The 23,771-nt window shown below is 38.2% G+C and overlaps 1 protein-coding gene across 1 annotated transcript in view; it reads right to left on the bottom strand.

The window, feature by feature from the left end:
- Positions 1-355: 355 nt before the first annotated feature.
- The window catches only part of COL6A3 (collagen type VI alpha 3 chain), a 107,373-nt gene continuing 83,957 nt past the window's right edge, over positions 356-23,771 (bottom strand). The window contains 6 exon segments of the mRNA XM_070933159.1: positions 356-1,158; positions 1,844-2,014; positions 16,844-16,894; positions 17,009-17,179; positions 21,515-21,616; positions 22,338-22,604. Of these exon segments, the coding sequence (XP_070789260.1) occupies positions 1,118-1,158; positions 1,844-2,014; positions 16,844-16,894; positions 17,009-17,179; positions 21,515-21,616; positions 22,338-22,604 (803 nt within the window). The 3' untranslated portion in view covers positions 356-1,117.

Here is a 23,771-nt window from a genome sequence, read left to right as displayed (position 1 = left end):
AGTCTTATAATTTTGATAGGGGTTTGCTCTCCAAGCTTGTTTCAGTTTAGTTTCTGAACGTTTTGTTACCAGACTAAATAACATCATCAGTAGGATTTTCTTGTCCTATTCTTCTTTAGTTTATATATGTCTTGTGTCTTATACTTTTTCCAATTGCTTTTCACCCTTAGCTCCCAGATTGTCTAAATGAATATTCTCTAGCTGTTCAAGGCAGGAAAAAAAAACAGGAAGCTGTTTTAAGCTTTCAAAGCTCTGGCTACTGCCTTAAGTTCCATTTCATATGTAATAAACAAGACCAGGTGGCAAAGTCCATTTTTATAGAATCATTTTTTATTGTAAAAAGCACCACCACATACACAATGAAATGCGAAGACTTCCAAAATCTCACTTAAACTTTATTTAAAAGTTCTTTTGTAAAGATTTCCTAGAAACAAAATAATAAAGAATTCCCACCCCAGCAAAAAATATTAAAAATGACAAAACACACTACATTAGAAGATTGCTAGAAACTTCTACACCATATTTTAAAAACTTTTGAACTTTGTTGTTATCCCAGCAGTGTACTAGTACCAGCAAAAGCTGCATTTGTTACTAGTGTGATTGATCACACATACATAAAGGAAAATTGTTATAAAGTGTAATCCAGCAAGAGTAAAAGTAGAATGAAAAGATGACTCATTTTTTTTCAGAACAGACATAACGCTTTCCATCTAAAGTTATGTTCAGTTATGGCAATGATAAAAGCAAGTATATAACAATGGCAGTGTTTTTTTCCACATTCTTTTAAAATTCTTACAATAGCCAAAATAGGTATGCTGGTAGAATCCAAAGTAAACTCGTAATTTGTTGAAACAAATAAAATTGGTAGTGGGTAAAATAGTACATACTGTTGAAATTATAGAGTATATCCCAGACACAATGAGCATTCAATCCACAAACACTTTAGCACCATATTGATAAAATCGTGCAGCAAACACTTTCTTCAAGGTTTGTGCAGAAAGTAAAGCAGAAATAGCACAGTGCAAGGGAGCCTTATACCCTTAGCTTCTACATGGGGTATGTTGGCAATGGCTGACTCCTGGTTTTCTTAGAGGTATCTGTTGATATTTTGCTGTAATTAAGTTCCAATCATTGTCACAACATCAGTCTTGATGTAAGCTAGAAAATAAACAATGTTTTGTTAAAATTTCACTTCTGAAACATTTTCATGAAAATATTGTCTGATGAATTTAACAGAATACATAAAAGTAGGCAAGAATTTTGAAATTGGCAGCAATTGCTGTTTTCTAAACCAGTTCCAGGACTGACTGCATAGAGTAAGCTGTGGGGTGCCATCTCACCCTCAATCTTGAAGAGTCTATACAGTCTACATGACTTCTATACATGCAACCCTGGGCAGGCTTTCCTTTCTCGTTTATCTAAATCTACATAATCAGAAAGACCTCAGAAACTATATTAAAATACACTATGGCAAGCTGAGCAACTTTATGTCACCAAACATGCTTACAGGAGTACTATTTTTAAAAAAATATTTTCTTGTCTATGATTCAAATCTTTTTTTTTTTTTTAATTTATTTTTATATGCCGCCCTTCTCCGGAGACTCAGGGCGGCTTACAATGCGTTCTTGGTTTAATACAGCAAACAACTAGAAACATTTTGGCACTACATTTTAGGACTTGGCAATACAATGTCTATGACTTCTGTCTGCATATAATGCTGCATATAATGGCATTATAAATAATGACATGTAACAGTGAAACGTACTATAATTGTTTTACAGACCTATTAATCACTTGCTCTTAGAAATAAAAGCATGCAGTTAAACAATTATCTATTTGTTACCTGAAACACAGACTTTTTCACAGTCTTTTTGTGTGTCAAATCTATTTTCATTTCCACCACAGCCACCATACCAGAATCTACCACAACGTGCGGTCTTTGGATCAAAATGCCATTTTAGAACAAATTTCCTGCAAGTACCATCATCTTTCTCCAACTGACAGATATCTTTGACTGCAAACCAAGAGACAAAGAATCAGTACATCACTTTGTGTAAAAAAAAAAATGAATACTTTATGTGAATGTTCTTCACCATAAAGTTCACACACATTCACCTGAACATGACGATAAAGCATTTCCAGTGATAATGAGCATGCTTCCTTCAGGAACAATAATACACACATATAAAGTAGTATTCAGTTTTATTATATACAGCAGCATGCAAAATTAAAAAAAATAAAATAAAGGATGATCTGTTGTAAAGGAGAGAAATCACCTCAAATGAGGAAGTAATACAAGTTAAGGGCAATGGAATTCCTGGAAGGTATCTTAAAAAGAGGAGAACTTTAGGTTTGCTTTATCATACCTTTAAACATTGATAGAGTTACAAGGAGTTATGGAATTAAACTATATAGAAATTTCAAGACATAGAACAGTTCAATTTAAAAAGCCAAACTTCAGAAATATAGAATGAGCTCCTGATAACGATGATTTTGCAAGTATCCATTCTACATGGGACTGCCCTTGAAGAATATCTGGAAGCTACAACTGCATGGGCCCCTAGAGTGTGGGAATGACTGAGAATTGCTGGGTTAAGGTTCCCATTATCCCAACAAAGGGTGAGGCAAGAGAAATGTTATTAGTTCTGATATTGCTTCATTAATTTCTAAAGTCAGCTAGATTCTACAGTCTGCTTAAGCAATATCAGATCTACCAACACTTTGTTTGTATGTTAAGCACAACAGATTTAGTGTATTGTTTTATAAATATCACCCATAAATATGTGATACATGTTTATGAGTGATATTTGGTGATAAACATGTGATACATGATATAGGTGATACATGTTTATGCAGCTGGGTTAATGGGTAATAGCCACCAGGATCTTGGGGCTAATCTGGGAAAAAATCCAAGAGAGTCTTATTTGCTTAGTCTTTAGTTGAGAGATGATCAGAAAACCCCAGAGAGACTGGGAAGTCAAAGAAATGTCTTAGAAGAAGGCAATGGCATACGGCAAAGCATTTTTACATAGCTGCCAAGAAAACTACATGGACATGCTTCTATAGCTACCAGAAATTGTGCTCAAATCCAGGAAGGCTCTGTGTGTGCATATGCGCACGTGTGTTCAGTATAATGGTATCCAGTTCAAATATAATTAATCAGACAAGTTACACAAATTGCCTTCCTATTCTGTGCTTGTTTTAAATACTTTTTTAGTTTTTAATAACATCAAGATAAATTATGTAAGCCTGTGTTTTCTTAAGTCTACGAATTACTTAATGATCTCTGAAAGGTAGGTTAAACAACTATTTCATTAAATAATTATTTGCATCTAATTTTCACCTGTCTTGGTTAAATTTCCAAGTGATGGGAAAAAAGGAGGCCATTCGAAGTATTTGTTCCAATTGCTTATGATGCCATGATAATATTTCTAGAAATAATGTCATGGTAGAAAATTGTGCTGACACTTTGATAATATTGTCATCATTATAAACTGCTGGTCTTTTTAATGGTTTGCCCACTGATGCTGTCCAATTTGGTGTTCCTTTGAGCCTAATTAACACATACATTTCAAAAATGGCCCAGTTTCTTCATACAAACAGTATTACCTCCAAGTCTCACATGGGATGGTTTTAAAGTACCTAAATAGATTCAGTGCCATGTTTTTATTCGTTATACTGAGCCATGGTGGCAGAATGCAGTATTGCAGGTTGCTTCTGCTGACCACCAGCTGCCAGCAGTTTGGCAATTCGGGTCTCACCGGCTCAAGGTTGACTCAGCCTTCCATCCTTCCAAGGTCGGTAAAATGAGGAGCCAGATTGTTGGGGGCAATATGCTGATTCTGTAAACCGCTTAGAGAGGGCTGTAAAGCACTGTGAAGCGGTATATAAGTCTAAATGCTATTGTTATACTCATATATCATTGAAATCTAAAATGAATTGTTTATTTTTCATATAAAGAGAAACTTAAATTTGTCATGTATTTTTAACCTGAAGGGGGGTAACTTTGAAGATCTTTCAAATAAATTTTGAACAAATACATCCAAATCAGATAAATCAAATCTGAAATGATCCAAAGCCTGATATTTTTTAAAAAAGAACATATAGGTGTATCATTCAAACTAGAATGACTTCCTTGGAGATGCATGATGTACCAACAGCATTCTAAATTCCATTAGTTTGCTAACATTGCATGAATCAGGACATAAATTTCTTAAATTAAAAGAAATCCCTGGTAAGATATATTCTATTCAACAAAGCGAAGAGTCTAACTCATAGACATAATCCTAGTCTATGATGGGACATTGTTCTTGAGTCAGAAGACATCCATGAAACCAGGAATACTTTACACTTGTTATTTATTCCCTTAAAAAATTAATCAAAATACTACAGCTGTGCAGTGCTCCCAGTTTGAAGGCAAAAAGATGCTAATGTTAGAGCTCTCAATAACTTCATAACCAAAAACAGTTTTCCCAGCATAGCCTGGCAGTTACAGTGGACAGACATGTAATGCTAGAAAAAGGCCTGACTGCTAATAGGTGCTGTCTTCACATCCCATGTACTTTACAGCACCTTTTGGCTCCTGAATTTGTAGTGGGACAGAGTCTACAAAATATATGACACAAGCAGGCCTTGGATAAGTTGCAGGTATATTATCTAATGAAAGAATACTTTCCATTGAAGTATGACAGTATTCTATTAAAGCATTAAAGTATTCTATCCAAAGAAGAACAGACTCTTCTGTTTATTTAAAGCAGTTATATATTTGATGTGAATAAAGACATTTCAAAATTTGAAGTGATTTGCAGAGAGCAGGCTGATGGTATAAAAATAAGCAAAATGGGCTTTTAATTCATTTTTTTAAAAAAATAAATGTGTGTGTGCAATTTTGGGAGAAAATATAATTATGTTACTTGGGTGGAGTACAGATATCCCTTGGTTAATGACAGTGATTGCAACTGGGAATTATGTTGTTACGTGACACAATTGTAAAGTGTAACACATGACCATGCCAATTTACAACAGCAGTTGTAGCAGTCCCAGTTGTGGTCACCAGATGCACCATTTAGTCACTATTTGAGACCTTCTCCTGCCTTCCTGACATTGCTTGTGAGAAGCTGACATTGAAGATCATAAATAGCAATCACATGGCCCCAGGATGCTGCAACATTGTTAATTGCAAGCTGGTTGTCATATGAGCTGCAATAGATGCAACTTCAAGGATTGCCTGCAAGACACCTTATTCAGCACCATCATAACTTTGAACGATCACTAAACAAATGGTTGTTAACCGAGGACTACCTGCAATTTTCCAAGTAGAATGTGTATCTGTGAACTTCCTTTTGAGTATGAAGAGCCTTTAGAAATCATTTTCTTTCTATTTTCTGTTAATTTTTTTTCTTTCTTGCAGTTTTAAAGTTGATTTTTCTTTTTAGTTTGTTATTGTAGTTAAAATTTTAATAAAAATATTATTTTAAAAAAATCTTTAAATAACAGTTGGTAAAAAGGTATCTTTTTCTCGCATGTGTATTTGTGCCTTACAGCCTTCTGCTGAATCATCTGAAATATTCTACATCCTGCTAAATAAATTAGAGAAGAGAAATATTTGTGTTTCTACTTCTTGCACCAGCAAATGCTTCTTCCTTTTTTACATGGAATGTGGGGAAAAGAAACAATCTTACATTTTCAAGAAAATTAAAGCTATAAGAAATCACATGGATCTTAGAATTCCAGGAAAAGATTTTAACAATTAGATTAATGCTAAGTAGGCTTCCTCAAAAGGAGAAGCTAATGGAAAGAAGAGCCCATGGAGGATGCCAGTTTAAAAAAGAAACCAAATGCAAAATTGCAAACAACTTGGGGTGGGAGATGTGTCAGAATGGAGACACGACAACACAAGCAGCCAATATAGCTGCACAAAGACTTTACTGAATTCTGAAAACAAAAAGAGGACCCAAATATGTGGTTGAAAGGAAATGGTACCTAAAAGTAACACTATTATTGGTCAAATCCCTGAAGCCAAGAAGGATAAAAAGGAGTTCTTCCAATTTGTGCAAATAAAAGAACAAGAAACTGTATACTAACTACTCCAAAAGTGCTATTGCTTAAGAAAGACAGCTGTATTGTCAGATAACAGGAAAATTTCTCCACTCAACTTCGATTTTGGCTCATGAGGTCTTCTCAGAAAGTATTCCACCAGAAAGAGGTGAAGGGCAGCATGAAGGAACAGGATTTAAACTTAAAACTGATAGAAGCCGACTTAAGATGTCATCTGTTTTTATAACTACAAGCCAGTATTCAACATTTCATATTTAAACCTTGGCTAATAAGGCAGCTTTTGTCACTCCAGGAATTTTTTAGAATGTAGAGATGGCCTTAATCTCAACTGGGAGAGAAATGTGTGACCCTGTTGAGCTTTGGATCTTTTAGCTGCTTTTGATCCCTGTGGCCATAGTATTTTTAAAAGAGGTAACCTACTGTCCTGTGATGACATGGCTCATACGTTTTTTGGAAATTATCAGAGGTTACCTTTGGAAGAAATTTGCTTGATCTCTTGGGCATTGTCCTGGGGGATCCCATAAGGTTCCAATTTGTCTTGCCTGCTATCTAAAATCATTATGAAGCCACTTGGAGCAATTTCAAGCAGTTTATTTTATTTTTATTTTATTTTTGAATTTGTATACCGCCCTTCTCCCTGAGGACTCAGGGCGGTGAACAGCCAAATAAAAACATCAAACATTAATTAAAACGATAAACAAAACAAAACAATTAAAAACCCTTAAAAAGAAATTAAGCCAGCCCGGCTTGTTGAAAAAAGAAAGTTTTAAGGGCACGGCGGAAGGCACTGAGGTCATGGATTCTCCTTATCTCAGGGGGCAACTGATTCCAGAGGGTGGGTGCCCCCACAGAGAAGGCCCTCCCCCTGGGGGTCACCAGCCTGCATTGTTTGGCTGATGGCACCCCGAGGAGGCCCTCTCTGTGGGAGCGCATGGGTCGGTGGGAGGTCGTCAGTGGCAGTAGGCGGTCTCGAAGATAGCTAGGCCCTATGCCATGGAGCGCTTTAAAGGTGATAACCAACACCTTGAAGCGCACCCAGAAGACCACCAGGAGCCAGTGCAGTTCACGCAGGAGCGGTGTTACACGGGAGCGCCACGCTGCTCCCGTCACTACCCGCGCTGCTGCGTTCTGGACCAGTTGGAGCCTCCGGGTGCTCTTCAAGGGGAGCCCCATGTAGAGAGCATTGCAGTAATCAAGGCGAGAGGTTACGAGGGCATGAGTGACTGTGCACAAGGAATCCCGATCAAGAAAGGGCCGCAACTGGCGGATCAGGCGAACCTGATAAAAGGTCCCCCTGGTTACAGCCGTCAGATGTTCCTCCAAGGACAGCTGCGTATCCAGGAGGACTCCCAGATTGCGAGCCATCTCTGTGGGGGCCAAAGACTCGCCCCCAATAGTCAGTGATGGAGTCAACTGACCATATCGGGATGCCGGGAACCACAGCCACTCAGTCTTGGAAGGGTTGAGCTTGAGCCTGTTCCTCCCCATCCAGATCCGTACAGCCTCCAGGCACTGGGACATCACTTCAAGGGCATCGTTGGGGTGGCCTGGGGTGGAGATGTACAGCTGAGTATCATCAGCGTACTGATGGTATCTCACCCCAAAGCCACGGATGATCTCACCCAGCGGCTTCACATAAATGTTGAACAGGAGGGGCGAGAGGACCGACCCCTGAGGCACTCCACATATAAGAGGCCTCGAGGTCGACCTCTGCCCCCCTGCCAACACGAACTGCGACCGGTAGAGAGAAAGGAGGAGAACCACCGTAACACAGTGCCCCCCATTCCCAACTCTTCCAACCGGTGCAGCATGATACCATGGTCGATGGTATCAAAAGCCGCTGAGAGGTCTAACAGGACCAGAACAGAGGAGCAACCCCTGTCCCGAGCCCTCCAGAGATCATCAACCAACTAGTTACTACTAGTATTCCAATTACTACCATATATAGACTATTTCTCCTTTCCTTCCCATATTTCCAAGATATAGGAGACCAGAAAGACCATCTGGAGCAGAATTCAGACAAGATTAAATTACTGTTGATTCTGTGGGCCTACTTCAGGATTTTGGTGTTATTCGGGATGAGGTTACATTTCAATTTATCTATATATTTATTGATTTAATTTATATGCTGCCTGTCTCATTGTTGAAGTGACTTAGCTACTGTTGAAGTAAGAGTTCAGGTTCATACCTGAGAGTCCTCCTGAATCTAGTATTGACACAGAATAAATAGTGTAAAATTAGATTACTGCAGTATATTTGTTATGGAACAGCCTTATAAGATGCTTTAGAAGTTGCAACTGGCCCAGAATCAGCACATTAGCACATCTTTTCCGTGGCTTAGGCCTGAGCCTAAGGTCATCCAGTCCCATATAATGAGCAACACACTTTTCCAACTTTTGCAAATTCCATCTTGAACATATGTAACATGGAGAGTAGTCTATCCCCCATCCCCATGGAGGGTCTTGTGAAATAAATTGCCACTGGCAGCAAGGCAATTACTTTAAGAAGAAATTGAAAGCCTTTGCTTAAAAGCCTTAAATGACATTTAGTTTTAGGGATTTATGCTGATGTTGTTAAATTATTTACATTATGGCTTTTAACACTTATATAGTTATATTATAAACTGGCCAAAGCTATTTGAGAAAAGACATCATATAGATATGTAAAATAAATAAATGAAACATAATAAGGGAAATACCTATTTACCCTGAATAAATTCAAGTAATCAAATGAGCTACATTCTAGGACAGTGGTCACCAACTGGTGGTCCACGGACCACTGGTGGTCCCCGAGAAAATTTTGGTGGTCCGTGGAGGAATTTTCGTAATTCTGCATTTTTTATATTGCACTCATCCTCAAGCTATGGCCCCTGGGCCAGATATGGCCCCAAGAGCAATTAATCCGGCCCGCGCATGGGAACACACAGATGCACCACTCACATCACCCCACCCACATGCCAGCCCCCACTCTTAAGGCTGAGCTCAAACCTCACCTTGAGTAGAGCGGTGCGAGCCACACAAACTGGAACTGGAAGGTAAGACCAAGAGCTTGCCACACTCAGCCAAACGGCTGCCTTGGGGGGGGGAGGTTCAGATGCCTTTCGGGCCTACATCTCTCCTTCTGCAAGGCCTCAGGATGGGACTGTAGTAGTCACAGGACTGGCCGGTTGGTCATCCCGAAACAGCTCCTCCACCCGGGTACACCGGCCTGCTGGGAAGCTGCCTGCTCCTTGGCTTGCCAAGGAGCAGGGTGGAGGAGCTTCTCCGGGATGACTAACAGGCCAGTCCTGTGAGTGAGACTACTACAGCTCTGGAATATGGAACCGACCGTGGTGGGGCTGGAAATCTCTGCCCTGGGGTGGCATGTGCAATGCACAAAAAGAAGCGCAGCCCTCGCTGTCCAGAATGAAATAATGGTGCTGTTGCAGTGGTGGGGCTGGGGGCAGCACAAGCTGCCGAAGCAACGGTTGCGATGGCTGGAAGCTGTGGGAGCAAAGCACTACTTTCATTTGCATGGCAACAGCATTCCACCTGGCTATATTTGCACCAGCCAGTGGTGCAAGGCAGACTTCATCTCCTGCCGCTTGGGGCTTGGAGCGGTAAACAGCGTCTGGTCTGGGGAGCAGCTGGATTTTGCTCTCCATTGCAGATACCAGATCGGCCCCCTGCAAGCTCTCATCTCTCGAGGAGCGCTCCCTGAAGTGGCGCAGGAAAATTTGGTTGGGCTCCTTGATAGATGAGAGCTTGCAGGGGGCTGATCTGGTATCCGCAATAGAGAGCAAAATTTGGCTTCTTCTCTCTGCTGTAGTGCGGCATCAGGATTCTGCCTTGGTATATTTGCGGTGCAAGGCAGCCCTTGTTTCCTGCTGCTTGGGACTCTGAGCGGTAAACAGCATCTGGCCCTGGGAGCAGCCGGATTTTGCTCTCCATTGCAGACACCAGATCAGCCCCCTCCAAGTCCCAAGCGGCAGGAGATGAGGACTGCTTTGCACCGTTGGCTGGTGCAAATATACCGAGGCATGCTGATGCCGTGCAAATTCAAGTAGTGCTTTGCTCCCACACTTCTTCCGGCCCTTGTTGGTGCCTCCACGCACCTCGGTCTCTCAGGGAGATGCCTGACTTCCTCTCAGCCCCAAAATACTGGCTGGCCCATGAGAGAGAGAGAGAGAATCAGAATGAGACAGAGAGAGAAAGAGACAGAGAATGAAAGAGAGAGAATGAGAGGGAGAATGAGAGAGAGAAAGAGAGAATGAGAGAATGAGAGGGAGAATGAGAGAGAGAGAGAGAAAGAGACAGAGAGAGAATCAGAGAGAGTGAGAGAGAGAGCGAATGAGAGAGAATGAGAAACAGAGAAAGAGACAGAGAATGAAAGAGAGAGAATCAGATAGAATCAGAGAGAGAATGAGAGAGAGACAGAATGAATCAGAGAGAGAGAGAGAATCAGAATGAGAGAGAGAGAGTGGGGGGGAAAGAGAGAGATGAGAGAGAGAGAATGAGAAAGAATGAGTGGGAGAGAGAGAGAGAAAGAGAGGGGGAGAGAGAAAGAGAGAATGAGAGAAAGAGTGGAAGAGAGAGGGGAGAGAGTGCCTGAAGGACCCCATCCCGTCACTGGGAGTCCAAGTGCTTCAGCGAGCAGCATGCTGGATTCGTATTAGTGGACTGCAGGATTTAAAATTATGAACTTGGTGTTCCCTGAGGTCCAAAAGGTTGGGGAACCCTGTTCTAAAGAAATTTGCTAATGGTCTGGCTTAACCTTCAACTATCTTCGAGAAATCTTGACAAATGGGAGATGTGATAGAAACTCAAGAAGGGCAGATATTTATTACTATTCCTCAGTAGTTAATAGCATTTACAATTATATTTTTGTGATATTTTGTTATTTTAATCTCTTTAGGATCAGGGAGAGCTTGACATGGAATTTTGTTATTCTGCATGAATTAATATTGTGAACTCTTTACTCCATTACTTTTTAATTATATTTAATATTTTATTATATTACAAAATAGTTCACTTAAAAATGTTTGACAAGATTATGAAGCTGGATCATAGTGAGCTCAACCGTTCACATATCTAGGGAAGAATCTTTTACTCTGATTAGAATGGCACTCAGGACTTTATTATTAACCTAATTTTATTCAGTTATCTCTGCCTGTTTTTATTTTAGGGATGCTTACTAGTTATCACTTTTCAATACACATATTTCCCTTGATCCAATTAATTTCAGATTTCTTTTCTTTTACTCATACCTTCTCTTGCTACCTTTTTTGCTCTGCTTCTTAATTTCCTTCTTGGAAATTTCCTCCTGGATAAATTCTTCATGTGCACTTTCTGTCCTGTAAATGTTGAGACCAGTTATGTTACTATGGCTGTGATGCCTATAATGAGCATGCACAACCTAGAGCATCGATGGAAATAAACGTTAACTAAATTTAATTTTGCATGTTATTATTGTATAGTGTCTTCTTAAAAAGAAGATGCAACAGTTCTTCAGTGCTTCATTTTCTCCTCACAACAGTTTATCCTACACAAATAAAAAATCTATGAACAATCAAGTATCTGCACAGTTTGTGGAGCAAATTATTGTTTGTCATACAGCCAAAGGGTATTTGTTCAGTTCATTGTGATTTCTTGTGGGTTTGTTATTAACAAAATTTTGGATCCTATTGTTATTTCCTTCTAATATTATGGAGAAGAGACAAGGACCATGGAACACCTATTATTTTACCAATTTTAACTGAACAGCTAAAGAATCCCACCATTCAACAGGGTGGTATTATAATAAGAATAAAGTTTGTGATTAGTTCTTACTGGAAATGATCTTGTATAAAAAATTGGATTTCAGTGAAATAGATGAGATTATTCACTATATACTCTTAATTATAAATGCTATTGAATATATTTCTGAAACCAATGGCAAGCAGTCCAAAAGAATATTTACCAAGAATAAGTTTCATAAATTTACAATGAAAATTTGTATCGATATATTTGCAGAAAAAATGGACAATGATTCAATAAGGTTCATTTGCAGGTTCCTTTCCATCTGTTTCATGGAAGAAGCATGGATTTTTTAATAACCTTCTCTTGTTGCTGTACTAGTGAGTGTGGCTCAATAATTAACTAGTTTATATTTTCACCTTGCTTGAAAAATATTTGAGGCAAAATTAAGGTCAGAAAAACACAATTAGGATAGTGCAAAATAGAAATATGTCTCCCTATTGAAACCTAATTAGTTAATTAGAGTTCCAGATCCTGGGAACTCTATGGACAAATCATGTTTTGCATTTAGAATAATGTACTTAGAATAACAGATTTGGAAGGGACCTTGTAGGTCATCTAGTCCAACCCCTGCTCAAGCAGGAAAAAAAAATATTTTATTTCATTTTTTGTCATGCCCACTTCAGTAATTTATATTACTACTAAAAAAGGGGTTGCTTTAACTATTCTGATCCTTGGGATAACTGAAATGTTATTATTTTTCATGAATTTCTCAAAGTTTCCATTCACCTTAAGTTCTCTTGTTCTCCAATTCACTTTTCAGCTTCTTATTTTACTTTTTTTTACTATAGAAAACAAAAGTAAATCTATCCATTTCCTTCACTTTTTTGTTGTAAACAATGAATTACCTAAGTATACTTTTATCTTCTTAATATTTAGCATTTAAACATTTCCATGTTCATCTTATCTTTCTAATGGTCTCTTCTAAATCTTGGTTACATTGATAATCTGTGCTAGCTCAGTAGTATTGACCCTGATATGTAAGAGTTCCAGGATTTCAAGATGAAATTTTTCCTAGCCCCATTTGCTGATGATGACAATTGAACTTGCAGTGGCCTTCCACCTATAGGACATGTGCTCAGAAAAAAATGCAGAGATATTATTCAGGTTTTACATCAGAGATGGCAATGATGCTAGATACTCTGATTTGAAGTTGTTAGTACAGAATACCAAGATTAGATTTTGCTACCTAGCTATTATGCTATTTCATCCTTTGACTAGCATTATGCCATGGCAGGAAGATCTACAGGATCAGACAGGTAAGTATGGATGAGTGGAAAGATGGGGAGATTGGTATTCCTAGAGCCACTATTTAGGAATAAAAAATGATGGAGAATTAAATGAAGTCTGTGGAATTCTGAATCACATCCCATTCCTAGATAATTCCTGTCCTAAAGAGCATTAACCTAATGTCACAGTAAACATTGGCAATTTTCAGATGCTTAGAAGAAAGCATAAGCAAAAGAGAATAACATTACTATATCACCATACCTATTGATAACAATCCAAGAAGCAATGGATAACCAAGAGAAGAAAGCAGCTGTTGTATATTTTATATTTAGTAGATAACTAAGAAGGGTTATAAAGCAATACATGTGTATCTTGGCATTAGTTTCTCCAAATTCTGATTGCTTGCTTATTGTGAGTGGTTTAATATTTGTGAAGTCCTATCCCTGCACCTCCCACCTCCACCCTCAGTCCTTAGATATTTTCAAGAAAACATAAATAGGCTTCTCTTATTGGTTAGGCATATAGAACTTCAGCACCAGCCACCAGAGATTATGTAACTTTGGGAATGGCCTGCATTTTTGGATATTCCTAAAAAAATTCATCTGAAGCCTAATCCATTCACACAAAACTTCTTGAACATTTGACTTATTTTATGTCATTTGCTTCAATTTATGTCATTGTGTCAATTTACAACAATTGTGAATGATTTAAGTATGGAAATGCTATAGATGTGAATGAATTAAGTATAGAAATGCTATAGATTATAACAATAATGTACATTCATATTTGATGTACATTCAGATATTGTAGATATTCCTCTTGTCCATTAAATCAAGGTTTTAACTTAATACTATACAATAAATAAAACCTTTTCTGCCATCTTAATTGTTAATAGTGTTAATAGTGGTGTTATGATGGTATTAATGTTATTAATGCCATTAATGTAATAATGGTATTAATGTTAATAGTGGTTTCCCCAAGGCAGTGTTTTAGGTCCAACACTCTTCATACTTTACATAAATGACCTTTGCGATCATATTAAAAGCAATTCTGTTCTCTTCGCTGATGATGTTGAACTATTCAACCACTGACAATGCAACTACCCTTCAAAAAGACCTTGACTATGTGTCAGATTGGTCTAACATGGCAACTTCAAATCTCAACCAACAAATATTCTGTCCTGCACATTGGCAAAAAAAAAAAAAAAAAAAATCAAAACATAAAATACAAATTAGATGCACATGACCTTATAGATGATCCTCACTCGGTCAAGGACCTTGGAGTACTCATTTCTAAAGATCTAAGTGCCTGAGCCCACTGTAACAACATTGCCAAAAAGGCATTAAGAGTTGTTAACTTAATCTTGCATAGCTTCTTCTCTGGTAATGTTGTACTACTAACTAGAGCATACGAAACATTTGCTAGACCAATTCTCGAATACAGCTCATCTGTCTGGAACCCACACTGCATATCAGACATAAATAAAATCGAGAGAGTCCAGAGATATTTTACGAGAAGAGTCCTCCATTCCTCTACCCGCAATAAAATACCTTATGCCACCAGACTCCAAATTTTGGGCTTAGACAACTTAGAACTACACCGACTTCAGTCTGACCTAAGCATAGTACATAAAATTATCTGCCACAATGTCCTACCTGTCAATGATGACTTCAGCTTCAACCAGAACAAATAATAGATACAAACTCAAGGTAAACCACTCCAAACTCGATTGCAGAAAATATGACTTCAGTAACAGAATGGTCAATGCCTGGAATGCACTACCTGACTCTGTAGCTTCTTCCCCAAATCCCCAAAACTTTAACCTTAAACTGTCTATTGTTGACCTCATCCCATTCCTAAGAGGTCTGTAAGGGGCATGCATAAGTGCACCAGTGTGTCTACCATCCCTGTCCTAATATTCCTTTTTACTTACTCTTTTCATGTATTCAAATTATGTTTATACGTTTACCTGTTATTTTATATATGCTTGACAAAATAAATAAAAATAAATAAATAAATAAATCTAATCAATTGCATCTACCTATCGGTTCTATCTACCATCTTCACATGATCTTATAGCAAAATGCTCCTAATGGGGAGATGGAAGCTATTTTTCTGGAAACATGAAAAATGAAATAATCTTCATATTACGACCATTTTATTTCTTCTTTGTCAATATCCAAAAGGCAGTGCTTGGAAATTTCCCAGGTTTGCTTTGAAGATTAGCATAAAGAGAGCACTGACCAGCAGTAGAAGAATATAGCAATAGCACTTAGACTTATATACCGCTTTACAGTGCTTTACAGCCCTCTCTAAGCAGTTTATAGAGTCAGCATATTGCCCCCAACAATTTGGGTCCTCATTTTACCCACCTTGGAAGGATGGAAGGCTGAGTCAACCTTGAGCCTGGTGAGATTTGAACTGTCAAATTGCAGGTAGCGGCAGGCAGCAGAAGTAACTGCAGTACTGCACTCTATCGACTGTGCCACCGTGGCTCATGCAGGTACAGTGACTTGGACATTCTCCACAAGTTCTAGAAACCCATCTAAATATGCAGCTTGGATGTAAAATCCAAAGATATGTTGTCTTCTAGTCCCCTATGCCATAGATTTCTAAAATTGTTTATTTATGAGAATTTCTAAATAGAGGGCTTCAAAGAACTTGTAACTGAAGGTTTTGATAACCAGCTGACTGATAATGCAGGCTCACAAACCAGCAGTGAAGTCAAATGTTCTGATGTATAAAGTTTGGTCTTAGGATACAATGTGGGAAGTTGCCTTACATTTAACCAGATCATTAACCGGTCCAGGTCCGTATTCTCTAAACTGGCTGTCCAAGTTTTTTTTAAATTTCAGTTCCAGAATCATTTCATTCTATTCTTAGCTGCTTTTATTTTTTTTAGAGTCAAAGATTATTAGTTCTCCCATTCAGATTTTCCTACTAAAACCAACTAGAATGTGAGGATGGCCAAAAAAAAAAAAAACCCTTTACAGGATCTGCTTCCTAAATTTCTTTAAAGAGCTTTCCCTTTGACCCAAATCCTGACTTCTTTAGAGAAGTCTAAAGTTACTCTTTAAAGTTCCTAGAGTTACTCTAGGAAGAAAGTATTTGGGTTTGTAAAACTGCTAGCATCAGGTTCTCAATGTAGGACAGGATGGAGAAAATTTCCATGGCATCATTTTAAGTGAGTGTTTTGATTGAATTGTAAGGAATGGCTACACTATCTATGAAAAAAGGGAATATCTCTTCTAAGTCCATAAGTAGACAATAAAAAGAACTGAAAGAAGTTTCAATCAAAAAACAAAACAAAAAGGGAGTTCAACAAGCTCCTATTAACTAGGGTAACTGTATTTGGTCTGCAAAAAAAAAAATCCCTGTCTCCTTGCTACAACCTTGTGGTCATCTGGATTTTTGTACCCCAGATGCAGGCACTATTTCCTGCCACAAAGATAAAGCTACATTATGAAGTTCTTCCACAATGGAATCTGAAACTTGTCTACCATTCTTGAGGAAGTACTTTTTGTACTGAGACTGCCCTCTCCATGTGGGAAATAAATAAATTGTAGCTCCATTCTATAATATTTTTACACCGACACTGGCATTTCTTTTTAGATATTAAGGTTGCATGCAAACAGAGACAGAAAATATGGGGTGATTATTGTGGAAAAGCAACATGAAGGCACACTGTATGGTTATCTTTGACCAACAGCCATGACAAGCATCCAAGACACAGTTTTAGGACAAATGGTCAGAAGTACAATCCTCTTCATTTCTGTCTTTACCTGACAAATGACTTTTCTCAAGGACAGGAAGCTGCATGTCTTTCTCATCTGCTGTAGAGAAAAAGTGTGTGGAATTTGTGTTTAAACTATTTTTCCCCTCTGCTTGGAAATTTTGTTTGACAATATTGAAAGTACAAAATGGGTTAATCCTATTTGGGTACTTACATGGCTTCAAACATCTGCTAATGCAGTCAGCTTCTGTCTCAAATCTATTGGCATTACCGCTACACCCACCATACCAAATCTGGGTGCAGATCTTGTTTTTGTAGTCAAAGAACCACTTAACCTGATACTCCTTGCACTGCGTGCCCATGTCAAGGTCCAGTAAGCAAGGATCTGTTAAATTTGAATTTCAACATGTGCAAAGGTTAAATGATCCTGAAAATATTAAAAGCTTCGAAAAAGGCACAAGATGCCAACCAAAAAACCCAAACATTTTCAACAAACGAAAAGGAAGTAGAATACAAACGTTCACTAATGATTTTTACAGAAACTATATGGAAAATAATAACCTTGCACTGCTAATAAAATCACAGATATGCCAGGCAGCCAGTGCATGAGTGTAAATATTATATTGGCTCATGTCTTACACAGATGGGCTGTAAAAGTGCTACATTTCTGCATGCCTCTGTTAAGTCATTAGCCAAATCAAGTGCACAGTAGCAGTCAGAAATATAAAAAGCAGAGTGGGGAAAATGCAAAAAGGATATAGTCGCAAATCTCACAATCCACTGGAACTGGTTTCCTGAAATTACACTGTTCTTATTTTATCACCAATGGGCCAATCCTCCCCTCAGTACAATCCTCCCCTTCTTACAAGACCTGTACTTTCTTAGATATAGAAGGTGAATTTCAGCACATCTTTTCCTGTGGAGCCTTTATTCTACTTCCTGTCCACTTATTTGGATTTGTTGGCCTTTAACAGTACTGTGGGCCAGTACTGTACTGACGTCAGCATTCGCTATACTGCTCAACTGAGGGTGAAATGGCCACCTAGAGGGGGCATGTCCGTGAACTCAGAATTTGCGAGGAAGTTGACTATTAAGCTATACTGTTAAATTGTCCACTGTTGCCTGGTTCTGGAAGTGCTTTCTGTGGCACTATCACATTTTTAAAGTACTTGTCAGAAGAAGGAAATTGAATTTACAATCCTAGAGTCTTATGAGTTGGCAAGAGCTGAGACTCCCAGGCTCTTCTCAATACAAAAAGCAGAGTAGCCGTTGTTTGGAGGATTTAGATTGGATAGGATTATTTGAATAAGACCTTAATTGTATTAGAATTTAACAATGGTGTGACCTAAATCTAAGCTCAGAGGAAAAAAGAGATTTAAAAATAATAATAATAACATAGAATAATTAATTAAGGTTTAATATACTGTATACAAAACAGCTCTTTCAATGAAGTTGGTCATAGGATTTTTAAAATCATTTTATTCACCTTACAGATAGTCCTTGACTTATAATCACAATTGAGCCCAAAATCTCTGTAGCTAAGTAAGTGAATTTTAAATAAATTTTGGCCAATTTTACCTCCCTTTTGCTGCAGTTTTAAGCACATCACTGCAGTTGTTAAATGGACCATGCAGTCATTAAGTGAATCTGGCTTCCACCCGTTAACTTTGCTTATTGGAAGCTGGCTGGGAAGGTTACAAATGGTGATCTCATGATCCTGGGACAGTGCAACTGCCATAAATACATGCCAGTTGCCAAGTGCCTGAATTTTGATCATATGGCTATGGGGATGCTACAACAGTCGTAAGTGTGAAAAAGGTCATGTCACTTTTTTCAGGGCCATCGTAACTTCAAACAGTCACTAAACAAATGGTTGTAAATCAAGGACTACCTGTACTTGAAACGTTTGAATCCTTTACTTTATATTTTGCTTTCTACATCTACACTGAAGTTTATTCCTTCCTCTTGGCTGCATAATAAAACATTATCATGTCTCAAAAACAAAGGCTATTCAGTGAAGCAGTCCCCATAGCCACTTGGAAGAGTACACATGAGCACACAGACACACACACAAGCATACAGTTTCCTATTGTCTCCACCCAAAATCATGTCATGGCATCTTCAGAAACAATATGACTACAGGGGATTTTCTCACACTAGGAATGTTTATAGGTGAATACAAGTCTGAAAGAAAAGGGTTATCATTATTACATGAAATTTACGTGGCTCACTTGCAAAAGAATAGTTGAAAAGAAGTTAAACTAGACGAGGACAAGAGACTTTGAAGAACCAGTTCAGTGCTGCAACAACTGTGTCATAAAGGCTGAAAATTGGTAACAGAAAAATAAGTGCAATTATACACATTAAAAAGACAAGAATAATGGAATTAGACAAACAAAGATGAAAATGATTAAAGAAATTAATCTGTAATGCAAATATGCAAAATCTGCCATGTCTGGGGAAAAGATATCTCCACCAATTTCCAACTAAAGCTGTGCAAAGCTCAACGTTTTCAAAATTGTCTTTCAGAATTTATCTCTTATAAGAATTTAGTTTTCTACATTTTTCTATGATTAACTTCATAAAAGGGAATAGCATATTCAAAACAGCATTGCTGGGTAGCCTGAATGAAGATATATATCTAGTACCTTTCATCAAACTTTCAGTAATCAATTTTAATGAAAGGAAATCCTAGTATTTTTTTTTTTATATGGTCTTACAGAAGTTTGCAGACTTCAAAAATGTGAGTTCTACCACGATCATGAACATTATTAGAAATGTCTGGCATGGCAGTTCAGGCCAGAATTCATAATATGCAACAGAAAAAAACCAGTAGATTGTGGGAAGCTAAAACAAAGCAAAATAAAATACTTGTCTGAATTTGAAATTTGAAAGAATTATGTGGCTCATAACTTTCCTATTAATGGACAATGCACAAGGAAGTTCAAATACTGTTAGCATTAAAGATAACATCAGATTTTGAAAAATAACAAATCCAATATCAATTCAATCCATTTTAGTTTTGTAAAATTATATAATCTACCATAGTTTTTAAAAATCTTATGAGCAGGCCAATCAGAGTGGCAGCAAAATAAAAACTGATTTTAACAGAGGTTTCATTAAAATTATGACAATTTCATACACTTGTCATATTAACATAAAATTATTATAACAAAAAAATTAACACAATAATATATTCAGAACAAATGTGAATTATCTACATATTGTTAATAACTGAGTTTAGCACAATGATTTGTTAATGGTTTGTTACAAAAATAAACAATTACTTGAGCTAAGACAAATGGCAAAGAAATGAGCACAGGATTTTATAGTGACACAACTCAGACTTTTCCAATGAGCCATAATAAAATATATTTTCCATTACCCCCAGAAACATTTTATGCTAGGATGACTGGTGGTCTATTAGGGCTGGCAGGGCTTTGAAAATAATTCAAAAATGAACCTTTGATACATGAACACAGCACCTGACTGCAACTCTTTAAAACAGATGTCTGTCACACTGCTGTCCTATGCAACTACCAATTGACATACAGTAGCATAAGGTAAGACATGGCTACTTTGAAAGAACTGCAGATACGGGTACATTCATACCAATATGCATTTTGAAGCATTCTGAAGCATTTTTTTGGAATGAAACCAAAGTGCTATGCAGTTGCAGGATATGAGGCTAAGTCATTGTCTGCTGAAGGAGTGAATGAGCCAACATTTGCCCTCCAGAATGCAAATGGATAGTACTACTAGAACAGTAGTGATAGGCCTTCTTTTGGGAAGAAGATCATTAAGACAGTAGAGCAAGTCTCCCTAACTGTAATCACTGAAGAAATGCAATCCATTCCTAGGATTTTTTTATTTACAAGTTTCCTAAAGCTTTAAACCTTGCAATGCTGAAGAATGTCTTACCATTACTAATGTCAAAGGATCTGTGAACAGTGAAATTGTGGGCATTTTTCCCAAAAGACTATGGTAGGGTTGTGCAAAACCAGGTATTCTTCCTTTTCACACATCTTCATACAATGTGAAAAGCTTACATACAAACATACATACATACATACATACATACATACATACATACATACATACTAGGAACCAATGCATCTCACTACAGAAGAGATGCACAATATGGTACATTTCATTTGAGCATCCTCTTAGCTCTTTTGGAATTTTCAAAATCACCCTGTATTAGAATCCAGCTTTAATTTCTACAATCCTGTCATGCTTTACTGAGAATCAACAATAATAGTACTACTTGCTGGCTCTAGCTAATGGAAACTCTGGTATAAAGCATGGGGTAACTGGGGTTCATGGTCATGAATCTACTTGCCACTTACTTTGGGATAAAAAGCTCCCTGGCACCTTATGTTTACCCTTTAGTTTACATATTTTATGAAAATCAACCAGTATCCTTTGTTTCGGGTAGCATATCATGTTGGTGCCACTTTAGATGTTTTGTCTAGAACATAGTTTAATCCAGGAATTCCCAACCCATTGGCACAGGTCCGCAGCATGCCAGAAACCTGTCTACGCAAACAGCCCCATCTGCGGGATGCAGGCAGCATGCGAAACCACGCCCCTCCGGTCTGCAGAAAAACCTCTCTCCGAAGAACTGGTCCCTGGTGCCCAAACGTTTGGGGACTTCTGGTTTAATCCATCCAAACTTTCATTTCCCACACCTCTGACATCTTTAATAGCTTGGACTCACCTTTTTCAGGGACTTCCAAAGGTTCAGTGTTCACCATTACATTGGTTGCTGCTGCTGCTGCTGCTGTTCCTGCTGAAGGGATCTTGGCTGCTGGCATGCTCTCTGTAGAAAGCAAGCCAAGCAATTGTGAGGGTGGGCTCAGGAGGACTCAAATTACAGCAATAAACTTTTTTACAGACTGATTGAGACATTTCACACAACACTTCTTCAGCTTTGTATGTAATGATACATAAAGAACAAGAAAGCTATCATATGTTTTAATATTACAATTTTAGCAAGCACAGTGCCTAGGAATGAATTAAAATCATGGAAATATTATAATAATATAGAGATATATATTTTGAATATTATATAACACCTGACTATATCCAGTAATCCAGTTATGATTACTTATTACGAGCTCCCTTTTTAAGAGACATTTTGAGCAAACTTGCCTGAAGTATAAAATGGTTCTTAACAAAGGTGGTACTCAAATCAGGCACTTCATTTAGAAATACGTTTCTCACTAGAAATTATGCTTCAGCAGTGTAAAAATGCAGGAAAAGGGCATTATTCCTTCTGAGTAGACACTTGAAAGTCGCAGATCAATATTAATCAAATTGTTACAATATTATATTTTTCTCCTACTGTAAAAAATCTGCATCAAATGAATACCTCACTATAGCATATAGTGCTGCTTAAAAATGTGACCCAAATACATAGTATTAATTAGGCTATGTGTTGTTACTATTAGGACAATGTACTGGATTGCTTCTTCATATGTCCAAAAACCAAATAGATAGAAAAAACAATGCACTTAATTCAAATACCCAAGATAACTTACTTGTATTAAATGTTCCCCTATAAGTAGCTTTGGCTTGGGCATTATGGTAACCTGTGATAGCAACATTATACTTTTGTCCACTCTGAAGACCTCCAATGACTCTTTCATTGCTAGTTAAATTAAGCTTCACAATTAAGGAGTGGTCATGTGCTGAGGTGACTGTAATGTGATAGACATAGACTTTCTGAGGCTCAGGAATCGTCCAATGCAGTTTAGCACTATTTTCAGTGATATCAGTTATCTGGACTTCTCCATTATGTTTAATCACTGTTGAAGAAAAGAAAAAACTAATAAAAGAACAAAATTAATAGATGCAGGATTTTAAGGATGTTCTGGATAAGACTTATATAAAAAAAGATAACATTCATAAAAACGTAGCTGCTCCTAGAGTAAGTAACATAAAAATCCCTCAACAGGGAAGGTGGAAAAAATCTCTATAATAAGCTAAAAATATTCCAAAGTGCTGGAACCAGAGGTGGGTTTCAGCATGTTCTGACCAGTTCTGGAGAACCAGTAGCAGAAATTTTGAATAGTTCGGAGAACCGGTAGTAAAAATTCTGACTGACCCCGCCCCCATCAATTCTCTGCCTCCCAAGTCCCAGCTGATCGGGAAGAAATAGGGATTTTGCAGTAACCTTCCCCTGGATAGGGGAGGAAATGGAGATTTTACAGCATCCTTCACCTGCCACACCCATTAAGCCATGCCTATCAAGCCATGCTATACCCACCAAGCCACGCCCAAAGAACCAGTAGTAAAAAAAATTGAAACCCACCACTGGCTAGAACTTTTAACTGTATGTGGAACTGTGTACTATTTGCAATCTAAAAAAGACTGCAAACATGTTTTGTATATAGGTTTTGGTGGGAAGTTTGAATTAACTAGCCATCACCTGATTGGCTGACCACCACAGCTGCAAGGTATATAAGGAGAGCTGTTTCCCCAGGTCAGTCACTGGGTTCTCACCCTACAATAAAGAGCTGTTGTCACTCACTGCCTGGCTTGCTGTGTCCTCATTCACCCAACTTAACATTGGCGACGAAGGTGGGATTTTGAGGCCAGAAGCCACGGATAGAGCTTAAGCCACGAGCCGACAAGAGAGCTGCAAACCCGAATCCTGCCAGGCGAACAAGTGGAGTACCTGGAGAATCTACCAACGATGTCTGCCTACGTACCGCCACTGCCTTTCAACCCAACAGAAGAGAAGTGGGGATCCTACATGTCCCATTTCAAATGCTTCCTGGTGGCCAGCGATCTACAGGGGCTGCCCGACGTGTGGAAGAAAGCCCTGTTCCTGAGCCATTGTGGCCCCAAGGTGTTCAACATGGCCGAAGCCCTGTCGGAACTGAACTCGGTCCACATCATCTCGTGGCAAACGCTCCAGATGCTGCTGAAGGACCACGACGCCCCGACGCCATAGAAATACGTCCAGCGGT

The sequence above is a fragment of the Pituophis catenifer genome, unplaced genomic scaffold, assembly GCF_029215685.1.
Source record: "Pituophis catenifer annectens isolate HBS135680 unplaced genomic scaffold, rPitCat1.0.hap2 SCAF_1, whole genome shotgun sequence".
In the NCBI taxonomy this organism is placed as follows: domain Eukaryota; kingdom Metazoa; phylum Chordata; class Lepidosauria; order Squamata; family Colubridae; genus Pituophis; species Pituophis catenifer.
The sequence above is the reverse complement of the archived record's forward strand: the minus strand, read 5'-3'. Positions and strand labels throughout refer to the sequence as shown.